This window comes from Pyrus communis, chromosome 2, assembly GCF_963583255.1.
Source record: "Pyrus communis chromosome 2, drPyrComm1.1, whole genome shotgun sequence".
In the NCBI taxonomy this organism is placed as follows: Eukaryota; Viridiplantae; Streptophyta; class Magnoliopsida; order Rosales; family Rosaceae; genus Pyrus; species Pyrus communis.
The window spans coordinates 13,198,459-13,214,714 of record NC_084804.1 but is presented as its reverse complement, the minus strand read 5'-3'; the positions used below and the strand labels follow the sequence as shown (position 1 = coordinate 13,214,714).

Here is a 16,256-nt window from a genome sequence, read left to right as displayed (position 1 = left end):
CTGAACACTTGCTCGATCACTCGGTTTCTCCTTTGATAAGCTTCTCTGGTGATGTCGTGCAACCTTTAGGGAGCGTACATTTACCCTTCACCATCGTTACAGGCCCGTACACAGCCACCATCACCACTAACTTCTTGGTGGTTGACTGCCCAATGGCATACAATGTCATCTTTGGGCGCACAGGCATTAATGATCTCAAGGCCATGGTATCCACGCATATGTTGTTGATCTTGTGGAGAATGTGTGTCGACTACACCGTCTTAAACAAAGGATGCCCGAATGATAGCTTTCCCCTTCCTCTCATTGATAGACTTGTAGACTCTACAGCAGGGTGTCAACTCTTGAGCTTCATGGATGCTTACTCAGGGTACAATCAAATCTTCATGAACCCTTCGGACCAAGAACATACGACCTTCACCACTGATAGAGGACTATATTGCTATAAAGTCATGCCATTCGGCCTAAAGAATGCAGGGGCGACTTATCAAAGATTAGTCAATTCAATGTTCGCTGAACAGATTGGGAAAAACATGGAAGTTTATGTTGATGATATGTTAGTCAAAAGCAAACATGCTGACCAACACATTGCCAACTTTTTTGAAACCTTCTTCATCCTGAAGAAGTATCGAATGAGGTTGAACCCCAACAAATGCGCTTTCGGTGTGGGCTCTGAAAAATTCTTGGGCTTCATGATTAGCCAATGAGGCATTGAAGCTAACCCCGAGAAGATCAAAGCAATCATGGACATGAAAGAACCAGTAACCTCAAGAGACATCCAGAGCCTTACTGGCAAGGTAGCAGCCTTGACCAGGTTCATCTCTAAGGCCACAGATAAATGCGCTCCTTTTTTCAAAGCATTTAAGGGAAGTAAGAAGTATATTACGTGGACTGATGAATGTGCCGAAGCATTTAAGATCCTCAAGGAGTACATGAGTAAAGCCCATCTGTTTTCCAAACCTGAAGTTGGTGACACCCTAATTGTCTATCTATCTGTCTCAGCTTCAGCAGTCAATTCCGTCCTCATTCGTTGGGATGGTAGTATCGAACGACCTGTCTACTACGCTAGCAAGGCTCTACAAGATGCAGAGACACGATACTCCAACATTGAGAAATTAGCTCTAGCATTAGTCATGTCTGCTCGGAAACTTCGCCCCTACTTCCAAGCACACTCCATCATCGTGCTTACCAATCACCCCCTCTGACAAATACTTCAGAGTCCTGACACTTCGGGGCGAATGATCAAATGGGCCATAGCACTAGGAGAGTTTGACATCTCCTACCACCAAAAGCTAGTTGAAAAGGGCCAAGCAGTTGCAGATTTCATTGCGGAATTCACTTATCCCGTTGACATTTCTCCTACACCTGAGGCAGCAGCTTCATCACCCCTGGAAACCCAGAAGGTAAAACCAACACTCCCAGTATGGACTCTATATGTTGATGGCTCATCCAACCAACAGGGTTGTGGAGCAGGACTAGTCCTGACTACCCCCGACTAAGTGGCAATGGAGTATGCTCTCCGCTTCAAATTCAAGGCGTCAAACAATGAAGCCGAGTATGAGGCCCTTTTAGTAGGCTTACGTTTGGCCAAACACCTTGGAGTTAAACAAATTAATATCTTCAGTGACTCCCAATTGGTAGTTAACCAGGTCACGAACAACTTTGATGCTAAGGATAACTCCATGACAGCGTATCTTGCGCAAACGCAGCTTTTGCTCAAGCACTTCCACTACCAGATTACCCAAGTCCCTCGAGCGGCAAACAATCATGCAGACGCTTTGGCTCGCCTCGCCTCAGCAGTGGAAGACAAGATTGGGAGAAAAATTCATGTCGAATTGTTGGCAACACCAAGCACTATGGTCACAGAAGTGTGCAACTTGCAACAGGGGGATAGCTGGATCACCCCAATTTATAAATTCCTTGTTCATGGCACTCTCCCAAATGATAAAGTCCAAGCTAAACAGATTCGATACAAGCTTACCCGCTACCTGATCATTAATGACCAACTCTACAAGCGAAGTTTCAACCTACCATACTTACGGTGCCTCACACCTGCGGAAGCGGAAATTGTCCTTCGAGAAATACATGAAGGAGTCTGCAGAGATCATGCTGGATCTCGATCCCTAGCACACAAGGCTTTTCGCCAAGGATATTACTGGCCAACACTTCACCAAGATGCCATCAGAATATCCCGCTCATGTGATAAGTGTCAACGCTACACAACTATTCATCACTCCCCTCCTGAGCCTCTTATTCCTATGATCAGCCCTTGTCCCTTCGCCCAATGGGGACTTGATTTGATCAGCCCAATGCCTGTAGGAAAGGGCAAGGTCCGCTATGCAATCGTTGCAGTTGACTATTTCACAAAGTGGGCCGAAGTAGAACCCTTGACAACCATTACTGAGGCAAAAATAGAAGACTTCGTATGGAAGAACATCCTTTGCAGATTTGGCATTCCTAATGCGATAATCACGAACAATGGGCGACAGTTCGACAACAAGAAGTTCAGGATGTTCTGTTCTAAGTTCAACATCAACTTATGTTTTGCCTCCCCAGCTCATCCCTAGTCTAACGGACAAGTTGAAGCCATCAACAAAATAATCAAGCGCACTTTGAAAACCAGCTTGGACAACGCTAAAGGTTGTTGGCCAGAATTTGTACCCCAAGTTCTTTGGTCATACCGCACTTCATATCGAACTTCAACAGGAAAAACTCCATTCTCACTTGCCTTTGGTACAGAGGTTGTTGTCCCAGTTGAGCTTGAGCAAGCAATGTTCCGAGTCCAGAACTACATGCAAAGTGAAAATGACAAACAACTCACCTTCAACTTGAATCTGGTTGAGGAACACAGAAACCAGGCTCACTTGAGGAATGTCGCCTACAAGGGTGGATTATAATTCTAACCAGGCTCACCAGTTGCGTGGAAGGATTTGCGTTGAAGATTATAATTCTAACCAAGGGTGGATTTACTTGGGCAAGGTGGGTCAACTGACAAGCTAAGAAATCTTCTATGGAAAAATTAGGTGCCCTTTTTTAAAATATGAGAAACTGTTTTTAAACTGCTCGACGAGTTTCTTTGTGGGTACTGGGCAACGTAGTTATTAGTCTTATATATTTGTATGCGTTTCTATGAGCATCTATCGATTAGCCCACTCAACATAAGTTGGCATCCTCGCTAGGAAGCTATTGAAATCAGTTGACATACTCGCTCGGAAGCTATTGACATATGTCGACAAAAGTGCAACATGACTTGACAAATGACTTTAGACCTACCAAAGCTCAATGAAATGTCAATTTGCATGTTTTTCTGTTCAAAAAATTTTACATGTTGGACGTGCTATTCTTACTAACCCCTCAAATAATATTTCTTGGATCCATTACTGATTCTAACGACTCAAAAGATCTTTGGGGAAAAAACAAACTTCTGCTGAATTTTCAACCCACGAGGATTGAAAATGTCCATATAGTCAAATCAAGTAACTTGCGTAGTAGATGAGTGCTAGAAACTTTAGTCAATACAAAAACATTTGAATTTTCAACCCACGAGGATTGAAAATGTCCATATAGTCAAATCAAGTAACTTGCGTAGTAGATGAGTGCTAGAAACTTTAGTCAATACAAAAACATTTGAATGCTTAATTAGTGGGGCCAACAATAGACTTGTATCATTTTAACTTGTGTGATGATGATACAACGATTTCCCCATCTACAAACCATGAATAAATTGAAAGTTCAACTTTTATGCACAATATATTTTGAGCACTAATTGTCACCATAGCCAGCAGCGGCACATTATGGATTTTCCTTCTCATCTTCTAGCAATTGCAGGGATTTTACTCTTTGTTCTGTATCTATGGAGGGTAAAAATCCAAAGTCGCAAAACCAAGGGCATGTTAGCCCCACAACCATCAGGTGCCCTTCCAGTCATAGGACACCTCCACAAACTTGGAGGCAAAAAGCCACTTTGCAGAACCCTAGCATCCATGGCTGACAAGTACGGTCCAATCTTCACCATACGGCTTGGCAAGCACCCTGCACTTGTGATCAGCAACTATGATGCAGTCAAGGAATGCTTCACCAAAAACGACATCGCTTTTGCATCGAGATCAAAGTCGGCACAAGGAAGGTACCTTGGTTACAATTATGCAGGTTTCGGGTTCGCACCATACGGCACGTATTGGCGTAACATGAGAAAAATGGTCATCGTTGAGTTGCTCTCTAGCCGCAGGCTTCAGACACTAAAACATGTCCAAATCTGTGAGGTTGATTCTTTTATCAAAGGGTTGTACGAAATTTGCAAAACAAAAGGGGAAAATGGTCAAAGCAAGGTGGTGATTAGCGAGTGGATTGAGCACCTGACTTTGAATGTAATTACTCAAATGATTGCTGGGAAGAGATATTTTGATTGGGGTAAAGTGGGAAATGACTCAGATAATGAGGGAGAAAATAAGAGGATTCGGGAAATGGTGAAGGAGTTTATGTGTGTGGCTGGGAAACCAGCTGTTTCTGATGTAATTGGGTTTCCGCATTGGATTGATCTAATGGGGCAAGTGAAGAATATGAAGCGTATCGGGAAGGATTTTGATTCTCTAATGGCAAGTTGGATTGAAGAACATAAGAATGCAAGGAAGGAAATTGACTCAAGGGACAAGCTTGACTTCATTGATGTCATGCTTTCTGTGATTGAGGACAATACTGTGCTTGGTCGTACTCGTGAAACTATCATCAAGGCAACATCGCAGGTATGTTCTTCTAATTGAGACTTTATCTCTAGATCTAGATCTCTTTAGCATACGTTGGTAAATTCATTAGAACGTTACTCAACTCTAACATGTAAGAAGTCATTTTCCCATACCTACAAGAGGTTAGTGTTTTTTCGGTAATTTTTTTATCCTTTTTTTAGTGACTGGTGTATAGTACTCTTGTCTGGTAAGCGTGAGTTAAGTTTGACCAAAAAAAATATTGAGTTAAGCACAAATAGCAAGCAAGCTACTCATAACAAGCTTATTAAAAACAGTCTCCACCCAATTTACTTTGTTAGGAGTATATTGTTTGGTTTCTTACGTATAAATAATTTCTTTCTTATTTACAAATTACAGTCTGACACATGTACCAAAGTAATTCACTAAAACTACAAAAAAAAAAACTTATGCACACTTGTTAAATTGTAATTATCTGTCGAAAAGAATGACTCATGAGATATAAAGATCCAAGGGTTTTTCTTATTATGATCCCTAACTAGAAGTACGTGCATGTTTGCAAACTGGAACACTCCATTCTGTTGGTCACCACTTATAGTCTTTTATGTTGCAGACTCTGATCTTAGCAGGCTCAGATACCACAGCGACCAGCTTAACGTGGATTCTCTCTTTATTATTAAACAATAGGCATGTTTTGAAGCATGCACAAGAAGAGATAAACCTACAAGTTGGCACAGAGAGATGGGTTGAAGACACTGATATCAAAGACCTAACTTACCTCCAAGCCATTGTCAAGGAAACCCTACGTCTATACCCTCCAGCCCCACTCTCAACCTCACATGAAGCAATGGAAGATTGCCAAGTTTGTGGCTTTTACATTCCAAAGGGCACACGTTTATTTACAAATTTGTGGAAATTGCACAGAAATCCATCTGTGTGGTCAGACCCTGAAGTGTTTTGCCCAGATAGGTTTCTTACAACCCAAGCAAGCACTGATGTCTCTGGTCAACATTTTGAGTTCATTCCATTTGGATCTGGAAGAAGATCTTGTCCAGGTCTCACATTCGCCATGCAAGTTATCCACTTGACTCTTGGTAGATTGATTCAAGGGTTTGAATTGGCCACTCCCTTGGACATGCCTGTGGACATGGCTGAAGGACTAGGTGTTACTATGCCAAAGGCAACTTCACTTGAAGTTGTGCTAACTCCACGCTTGCCCTGTCAATTCTATGAAAGATAGGCATTGGATTGTGATTGTATGCTAAGTAATTGTAGACTCTCAATGTTGTGTCTGTTTGCGAGTAATATTTATATCTTATCATATGAAAACAGTCATTGAATATAGCTCCCATAGTAGGGTACGCGCAACTGCCTCTATAAAACTCTTTTGTTAATAGTAGTAATTTGGTAGTATATGAGATGAAGAAAAAAATTAGTGTTTTGATCCTAATTTTTCCCTTATTTTTTATATGGCTGTAATGTAATGCATCACAAGTATAATTTATGAATATCACTTTTTTTTAATTGTGAAAAGGGAATTTTCATTCATAATAATGGACAAATACATATTTGGAATAACAATGAAACACACCTTAAAAGTTTTGGCACACATATGAATTTCTCTTTCCATACTTTAGAAGAATTTGTGACAAAAAGGCTTTGGCACGCAAATAAATGTTTGGAAGGTCTTATATAACAGAAAATCCAGAACAATGAACAATCTCATCATTTTAACATTGTAACCCAATTCACGAAACCAATCAATCTAGCCATGAGCAGGTTGAAGAGAGCTCTAACAAGGCTTGGAGGACCAAGCCCACGTAACAATGAACAATCTCATTATTTTAACATTGTAACCCAACTCATTAGAACCGATAACAAATTATTACTAGGATCTTATTTACATTGAAATTCAGTGCCCCAATAGGACCCAACAGATACAGAGCTTGCATAATCTGTACAAATGCCTAAAGAAAATAAGGGTAATTTTGCTCAATTTTCTTCTATTACGTGTTAGATAGGCAAAGTATCTCCTCGTCGTAGGTCCATGTACCACAAATTTGCATACCCAACGGCAAAACGTCGAGTACTTATATGCGTAAATCGATCCAAGCCCAAACTTTGCCTTTTCACTAAAAAATGGAGTTATGGAAACATCCACACATATGTCCAAAGAGATCTCAGGTCACTCCACCTACTCACTTTTATATTCATGGTAAATATTTAATTATGCATTGAGAAGAAATTTCCAGTTGCGTGGAAGGATTTGCGTCGAAGATTATAATTCTAACCAAGGGCGGATTTACTTGAGCAAGGTGGGTCAACTGACAAGCTAAGAAATCTTCTACGGAAAAATTGGGTGCCTTTTTAAAAAATATGAGAAGCGGTTTTTTAACTGCTCGACGAGTTTCTTTGTGGATACTGGACAACGTAGTTGTTAGTCTTATACCTTTGTATGCGTTTCTATGAGCATCTATCGATTAACCCACTTAACATAAGTTGGCATCCTCGCTAGGAAGCTATTGAAATCAGTCGACATACTCGCTCGGAAACTATTGACATATGTCGACAAAAGTGCAATATGACTTAAAAAATGAATTTAGACCTACCAAAACTTAATGAAATGTCAATTTGCATATTTTTCTGTTCAAAAAATTTTAATGTTGGACGTACTATTCTTACTAACCCCTCAGATAATATTTCTTGGATCCATTACTGATTCTAACGACTCCAAAGATTTTTTTAGGGAAAAAAAACAAACTTTTGCTGAATTTTCAACACACGAGGATTGAAAATGTCCATATAGTCAAATCAAGTATCTTGCGTAGTAGATGAGTACTAGAAAAGTATCTTGCGTAGTAGATGAGTACTAGAAACTTTAGTCAATACAAAAACATTTGAATGCTTAATTCGTGGGGCCAACAATAGACTTGTATCATTTTAACTTGTGTGATGATGATACAACGATTTCCCCATCTACAAACCATGAATAAATTGAAAGTTCAACCTTTATGCACAATATATTTTGAGCACTAATTGTCACCATAGCCAGCAGCGGCACATTATGGATTTTCCTTCTCATCTTCTCGCAATTGTAGGGATTTTACTCTTTGTTCTGTATCTATGGAGGGTAAAAATCCAAAGTCGCAAAACCAAGGGCATGTTAGCCCCACAACCATCAGGTGCCCTTCCAATCATAGGACACCTCCACAAACTTGGAGGCAAAAAGCCACTTTGCAGAACCCTAGCATCCATGGCTGACAAGTACGGTCCAATCTTCACCATACGGCTTGGCAAGCACCCTGCACTTGTGATCAGCAACTATGATGCAGTCAAGGAATGCTTCACCAAAAACGACATCGCTTTTGCAACGAGATCAAAGTCGGCGCAAGGAAGGTACCTTGGTTACAATTATGCAGATTTAGGGTTCTCACCATACGGCACGTATTGGCGTAACATGAGAAAAATGATCATCGTTGAGTTGCTCTCTAGCCGCAGGCTTCAGACACTAAAACATGTCCAAATCTGTGAGGTTGATTCTTTTATCAAAGGGTTGTACGAAATTTGCAAAACAAAAGGGGAAAATGGTCAAAGCAAGGTGGTGATTAGCGAGTGGATTGAGCACCTGACTTTGAATGTAATTACTCAAATGATTGCTGGGAAGAGATATTTTGATTGGGGTAAAGTGGGAAATGACTCAGATAATGAGGGAGAAAATAAGAGGATTCGGGAAATGGTGAAGGAGTTAATGTGTGTGGCTGGGAAACCAGCTGTTTCTGATGTAATTGGGTTTCCGCATTGGATTGATCTAATGGGGCAAGTGAAGAATATGAAGCGTATCGGGAAGGATTTTGATTCTCTAATGGCAAGTTGGATTGAAGAACATAAGAATGCAAGGAAGGAAATTGACTCAAGGGACAAGCTTGACTTCATTGATGTCATGCTTTCTGTGATTGAGGACAATACTGTGCTTGGTCGTACTCGTGAAACTATCATCAAGGCAACATCGCAGGTATGTTCTTCTAATTGAGACTTTATCTCTAGATCTAGATCTCTTTAGCATACGTTGGTAAATTCATTAGAACATTACTCAACTCTAACATGTAAGAAGTCATTTTCCCGTACCTACAAGAGGTTAGTGTTTTTTCGGTAATTTTTTTATCCTTTTTTTAGTGACTGGTGTATAGTACTCTTGTCTAGTAGGCGTGAGTTAAGTTTGACCAAAAAAATATTGAGTTAAGCACAAATAGCAAGCAAGCTACTCATAACAAGCTTATTAAAAAAAGTCTCCACGCAATTTACTTTGTTAGGAGTATATTGTTTGGTTTCTTACATATAAATAATTTCTTTCTTATTTACAAATTACAGTCTGACACATGTACAAAAGTAATTTACTAAAACTACAAAAAAAAAAAAAATTTGCACACTTGTTGAATTGTAATTATCTGTCGGAAAGAATGACTCGTGAGATATAAAGATCCAAGCGTTTTTCTTATTATGATCCCTAACTAGAAGTACGTGCATGTTTGCAAACTGGAACACTCCATTCTGTTGTTCACCACTTATAGTATTTTATGTTGCAGGTTCTGATCTTAGCAGGCTCAGATACCACAGCAAACAGCTTGACGTGGATCCTTTCTTTATTATTAAACAATAGGCATGTTTTGAAGCATGCACAAGAAGAGATAAACCTACAAGTTGGCACAGAGAGATGGGTTGAAGACACTGATATCAAAGACCTAACTTACCTCCAAGCCATTGTCAAGGAAACCCTTCGTCTATACCCTCCAGCCCCACTCTCAGTCCCACATGAAGCAATGGAAGATTGCCAAGTTTGTGGCTTTTACATTCCAAAGGGCACACGTTTATTTGCAAATTTGTGGAAATTGCACAGAGATCCATCTGTGTGGTCAGACCCTGAAGTGTTTTGCCCAGATAGGTTTCTTACAACCCAAGCAAGCACTGATGTCTCTGGTCAACATTTTGAGTTCATTCCATTTGGATCTGGAAGAAGATCTTGTCCAGGTCTCACATTCGCAATGCAAGTTATACACTTGACTCTTGGTAGATTGATTCAAGGGTTTGAATTGGCCACTCCCTTGGACATGCCTGTGGACATGGCTGAAGGACTAGGTGTTACTATGCCAAAGGCAACTTCACTTGAAGTTGTGCTAACTCCACGCTTGCCCTGTCAATTCTATGAAAGATAGGCATTGGATTGTGATTGTATGCTATGTAATTGTAGACTCTCAACGTTGTGTCTATTTGCGAGTAATATTTATATCTTATCATGTGAAAACAGTCAATGAATATAGGTCCCATAGTAGGGTATGCGCAACTGCCTCTATAAAACTTTTTTTGTTAATAGTAGTAATTTGGTAACAAAAAGGCTTTGGCACACCTTAAAAGTTTTGGCACACATACGAATTTCTCTTTCCATACTTTAGAAGAATTTGTAACAAAAAGGCTTTGGCACACAAATAAATGTTTGGAAGGTCTTATATAACAGAAAATCCAGATCAATGAACAATCTCATCATTTTAACGTTGTAACCCAATTCACGAAACCAATCGATCTGGCCATGAGCAGGTTGAATAGAGCTCTAATAGAGCTTGGAGGACCAAGCCCACGTAACAATGAACAATCTCATCATTTTAACATTGTAACCCAACTCATTAGAACCGATAACAAATTATTAGTAGGATCTTATTTACATTGAAATTCAGTGCCCCAATAGGACCCAACAGTACAGAGCTTGCATAATCTGTACAAATGCCTAAAGAAAATAAGGGTAATTTTGCTCAATTTTCTTCTATTACGTGTTAGATAGGCAAAGTATCTCCTCGTCGTAGGTCCATGTACCACAAATTTGCATACCCAACGGCAAAACGTCGAGTACTTATATGCGTAAATCGATCCAGGCCCAAACTTCACCTTTTCACTAAAAAAATGGAGTTATGGAAACATCCACACATATATCCAAAGAGATCTCAGGGATCTATGGCTCGTTTGATAACTTACTTGAAAACACAACCCATAATTCTGATTTTTTTTTTATTTCTAAAATTCATATTTTTATTTAAAATTTTTAAATTCAAAATCTTGTTTGGTATGCAACTTTTGCTGCTCAAACTAATAAAAAATAATCAAAATTTATACCATGCTCTTAAAAAAAACGCGAACACCCAGGTCAATTGATGAACTCATTGTTATTCTCTCTCTCTCTCTCTCTCTCTGTGTATGTGTGTGTGTGTGTGTACCGTCTATGTATGAGGGAATTTCCAAATGTGCAATAAAATGCACAAAAAAAATTAGACTAAACTTCTAAAGAATCCACCAAAAAAAAAAAAAAAAAAAAAAAAGATGGAGAGACTTGCAAGTGACTAAATGTGCAATACATATGACAGAATTTTCAAATGACTCATTAGAAAGTGTCATTTTGAAAGTCCCTTGTTTAGAGTCTTCTAATTCATTTGTAATGTTGTAGTAATAAAGTTTGTAGTGTTTGAGTGCTTTATTGGTAGTCTTCTTATAGTGTATTAGTTACTAAGTCAAAGTTCCTCATCCAAACATAAAGTTAAGTCCATACCTTCATTTGGTGACTTGGACTGGAGTCTTTGTATTGGAAAAGGAAGAAGGGATTATTCTAGTCCAGTTCCATAGAATCTCATCATTCTACCCGAGAGATTTTAGCCACAATGTGTTGGATACTTGATTGTTGTCCAATTTAACGAGTTATACCCAAATTCATCAACAGAGGCCAAGACATATAGTCCATTTTATTTGTTTTTTTTTTTTTTTTTTTTTTTTTTTTTTCATTTCACACAAGGGTACTATGAATCCCACATTGGTCGTTGAAAAACAAAAAATAATAGTTTAAATATCCTAATCTCACTCTAACTAATACTGAGACCTTTTGTGATAAAACTCCACACTTAATGGATTGTGCAAGTGGTAATTACCAAGTTGATGACAATATCGGTGTTGTTAGAAGTGGGTATTTGGCTCGTCTCTCTGATAATTTGACATGGTATCAGAGTTAGGGAGTAGGCTCGTAATGTATTGCCACGTGATGGGTGGGTCTCTTGGCCCCTCGCGTAGATGGTAGGTCCCTTGCCCCCGCCCGATGATGGTGAGTCCTTTGACCCTGCATGTAGCGTCTCAGTCAAACTAACACCGAGACCTTTGTGATAAAACCCCACACCTAAAGGATTGTGCGGTAGTAATTACCTAGTTGGGGATAATATCGGTGTTCTTGGAAGTGAGCCTTTGGCTCGTCTCTTTGATAATTTGACACTATCTTTTACCCTATAATACCTACTCCAAATATAAGAATGCAAAAATCTCCATCTTTATAAATTTATAGGGTCATAGGGAAATTTCAGCACTTTGTTAATTGTTCACAATTATCATCTCTTTCATTTTGCAGAATATAATGTTAGCTGGTTCAAAAACCATATCAATCAGCTTAACATGGACACTCTCTTTACTATTAAACCAAAAGCATGGCAAATGACCCTTTATCACAGTGATGGAAAAGAGTTATACCATTGCATCTCTGCTTGAGTTCAAATCTCGTCGCCTCTCTAATCTAACATCTAACCACTAAGCTATCGTTCTTTCCAAAAAAAAAAAAAAAAAAAACCATAAGCATGTTTTGAAGAGTGCTCAAGAAGAGAGAGACCGCAAAGTCGGCAAATGGGTTAAAGATACTACTATCAAAAACTTGGTTTACCTCCAAGCCGTAACACTTCGCCTTTATCCCCCAGCACCACTCTCAATTGCGCACGAAGCAATCGAAGACTGCAATGTCTGCGACTTTCACATTCCAAGGGGCACACAATGTTGAAATTTTTTAGATCGACGGGTCCGGGGCCCCCCCTCTAACGACCCCTTCACATTAAGAGTCCAAACTTGTTTTCAATTTTTTTTAGGAAATGACTCTTAGAACTCAGAAGTCGATTCTATGTTAAAAGTCCAAGCTTGTTTCCAAGCCCACACTTCCTTGTGACAACCCTTGGCTTGCACAAGGCCGTAACCATAGGCTCTGATACCATGTTGAAATTTTTTAGATCGACGGGCCTGGGGGGCCCACTTTAACGACACCGATACTATCCTCAATTTTACCACATGACCAATCCGTCAGGTGTGGGATTTTACCACAAAATGCCTCGATATTGTTAAAATGGGGTAATTCTATTTAAACTTATTGGTTTCCTTTATCCCCACCGATGTGGGACTTTAACACATAATTGCTTGTGAATTTATGGAAATTGCATAGAGACCCAAGTGTGTGGTTACATCCTGATGTGTTTTGTCCAGATAGGTTTCTTACAACCCAAGTAAGCATTGATGCTTCTGGTCAGCATTTCGATCGAGTTTATTCCATTTTGGTCTGGAAGACGATCATGTCCAGGTTTCAAATTTGCATTGCAAGGTATGCACTCGACAGTTGGAAGATTGCTTCAAGGGTTTGAATTGGCAACACCATTAGACTTGCTGGTGGACATGACTGAAGGAATGGGTGTAAAACTATTAAGACCTAGAGTTAATACTACAAAGAATTCAGATCCATGCAATCGTAAAAGTACAATATTATGGTGCTGTGTTTGTGTCTGGTTTGTACCTGAAGATGCCATTGCAAGGGTTCAAGTTTCTCTAACATTCGATTCTTCTGCTCAATGGAAAGCCTTACTTTCACTAATACTAATGGGTCTAGAATTGTCACAAATGGAACCCGTACATTCCTTGAGCAGGGACCAAGTATATATATACATACTCACTCGTATAACTGCATCCCTCCATTAAGGATAGCAGTTTCAGTAACTGCGAGTATCGTGCTTAACTTGCAATCATGGGTTGTTCCACGTTTCCATCACGTATTCCTTAAGATCCTACCTTAAAGAAGATAGAATTAATCCAGTCATTAACTCTTAACTGAACTCTTATATCAGATCGGATAATTAACTTATTTAAAATTGGTAAGAGTCCAAACTAAGTTCCAACATTCTCCTACTTTGGACTTTATTAATTACATTCAATTACCACCATCTAACATCTAATCTAACAAAATCTATCATTAGACCAAAAAAAATAAAAATTACCACCTACTCATAATAAGGTTCAGTTCCTTAGTGATCACATGAGTTAATACATAATTAATCATTTCCTCACACATCTGTCATGATTGACTTGTAAAATTGAACTTCAGAAAATCTTGTACTTCCTTTTAGTACAAGCACTCTAAAATCACAAATTTCTTTGTTCATCATACATAATGCTATATTCATACATTCTGGAAAAAGGAGAGTTTTTATCATGCTCTCATTTATCAACCTTATTGGCACTCAGTCATTCGCTCCCTTGATATTTATAATACATGTTTGCATATATATATATATATATATATATATATGAGTCAAATACCACAGACCAAAACCAGCATTCTTTGAATCAACATTACTAACATATGTTCATACATATTCATTTATAAAGAGAACTTAAACATGAAACAACAAACTAAAGAACTTGAACAACATACTATCTTTTACGCCCACGTTTCCGCTGACTTAAGAGATTCAAGGCTTCCCATTTTCGCCACATGTTCTTTGAAAACTCCCACTACTAATGGCTTTGTAAGATGTTCAGCTATCATCAAGGTTTTATCAATATGTTCAATAGATACAACCCCAGCTCTTACATTATCTTTGACTGACAGATACTTTACATCCATTAATCGAGTGGCAGATGACACTACTAAATTGTTATCACAGTAGATCAATAAAGGTCTTGGTATTGTGTCAACCACTTTCAGAAAAGATATAATGTTTTTCAGCAGCATTCCTCGTTCCATAGCTTCGAAACATGCTATATATTCTACCTGCATTGTAGATGTAGCTAGTGTCTTTTGCTTGGCACTTCTCTATGATATTGTTCCTCCTTCCAAGAAAAATATATAGCCACTAATAGATCTCCGATCACCTAGACACCCTACAAAATCAGAATCTGTATATCCAAACAGTTCCAAATTGTCTACATTCTTGTACACGAGTTTGTAAGCTTTAGTTCTTTGCAGGTACCTCATCACTTTCTTAGCTACCACCCAATGTTGTTCACCAGGATTAGACTGAAATCTCCCCAACGCACTAATTGAAAAGGCTATATCAGGCCTAGTGCACACTTGAAAATACATTAAGCTCCCCACAAGTGATGCATAACGTTTATTTTGCATGCTTTGCCTTTCTAAATTGTTCTTAGGGCACTGATCTTTGTTGAGTGTGTCACTCTCCCATTGGCACTTCACCTTTTGAGTAGCCTTACATGTTAAATCTCTTCAAAACTTTGTCTATGAAAGACTTTTGTGACAGCCCATAAGCTTTCTTTTCCTGTCTCTTGTTATCTCAATGCCCAAAACAAAAGATGCTTCACCTAAGTCTTTCATATCAAAAGTCTTGGTAAGTAGTGTAAAACTTAAGAACTCAGGTTTTTTCAAGATGATTGCATACCCATTTAACTATGGGATGCTTGTATTTATACTTGCTTCATGATTACATCAGAGGGTTTGAAACCCCTATTTACAAGGAGATCCGAAATTCAAATAATACAAATTAGAAAAACAACAGTTTACACATATTTGAAAATTACATCCTATAAACAAGGAAGCCTAATCAGATAGAACTCTAAACAGAACTAAACTCCTCAAAGCACGCTGGAGTCCTCAAAGCACGGTGAGTGAAACTGCATTTTGACTTCGTCTAATAGCCCTCCGCAAGCTAACAGAGGGTGGAACAATTGGAAGTTTGGAGATAAGTAACTTAAATCTGGACGAAGACAATCCTTTAGTGAAAATGTCAGTAAGTTGGTCTTGGGAACACACATAATTAACCAACAATTGACCACGAACAACCTTCTCACGAACATAATGATAGTCAACCTCCAGATACTTGGTTCTCAAATGAAAAACCGGATTGGACACAAGAGCAATGGAAGAAACATTGTCACACCAAATGGTTGGTTAAAGTAGATGCATATGGAGATCTTTATAAAAGGACATTAACCATGATAACTCAGCAGCAATATAAGCTAACTACCTATACTCCGCCTCTGCACTCGATCTCGATACTGTCTTTTACTTTTTTGAACTCCAGGATACAAGGTTGGAACCTAAATAAACACATAAACCACCTGTGGAGTGATGCGTATTGAGGTTGCCAGCATAATCTCATCAGAATAAGTTGTCAACATCGCATTTCCTGGTTTGTACAATAGCCCATGATTATATGTAGCCTTCAGATAACGAAGGATTCTCTTAACAGCCATCCAGTGCGTTGTCTTTGGAGAGTGCATGAATTGGCACGCTTGATTCACAGCGTATGATAAATCAAGCCAAGTTATTGTAAGATACTGTAGTGTCCCAACAACACTACGAAACATCTCTGGATTGGCATAATGGAGGGGACATTATTTTCAGCCATGGAAGCGTTGATAGAAAAGACGACATGCGAGGATCTTGTCGTCAGACAAAAAAAGCTCTAGAACCATGTAAAACTTAAGAACTCA

The 16,256-nt window shown here is 38.9% G+C and overlaps 2 protein-coding genes across 2 annotated transcripts; both read left to right on the top strand.

Annotated features, from left to right (window-relative positions):
• The first annotated feature begins 3,691 nt into the window (after window positions 1–3,691).
• Window positions 3,692–6,147, top strand: LOC137726472 (cytochrome P450 CYP82J17-like). Its single transcript, XM_068465409.1, has 2 exons — window positions 3,692–4,739; window positions 5,311–6,147. Exons 1-2 carry the CDS (start codon window positions 3,792–3,794, stop codon window positions 5,935–5,937), a joined length of 1,575 nt encoding a protein of 524 aa, XP_068321510.1. The 5' UTR covers window positions 3,692–3,791; the 3' UTR covers window positions 5,938–6,147.
• A 1,516-nt stretch (window positions 6,148–7,663) lies between these two features.
• LOC137726635 (cytochrome P450 CYP82J17-like) lies at window positions 7,664–10,060 on the top strand. The gene is made up of 2 exons (XM_068465574.1): window positions 7,664–8,709; window positions 9,281–10,060. The coding sequence occupies exons 1-2, from the start codon at window positions 7,762–7,764 to the stop codon at window positions 9,905–9,907; spliced, it is 1,575 nt and encodes a 524-aa protein (XP_068321675.1). The 5' UTR covers window positions 7,664–7,761; the 3' UTR covers window positions 9,908–10,060.
• The last annotated feature ends 6,196 nt before the right edge of the window (window positions 10,061–16,256 follow it).

Coding starts and splice junctions, on each gene's coding strand:
- LOC137726635 (XM_068465574.1), top strand. CDS start 7,762: ATGGATTTTCCTTCTCATCTTCTCGCAATTGTAGGGATTTTACTCTTT. Junction 8,710..9,280: donor TCATCAAGGCAACATCGCAG/GTATGTTCTTCT, acceptor TTTATGTTGCAG/GTTCTGATCTTAGCAGGCTC.
- LOC137726472 (XM_068465409.1), top strand. CDS start 3,792: ATGGATTTTCCTTCTCATCTTCTAGCAATTGCAGGGATTTTACTCTTT. Junction 4,740..5,310: donor TCATCAAGGCAACATCGCAG/GTATGTTCTTCT, acceptor TTTATGTTGCAG/ACTCTGATCTTAGCAGGCTC.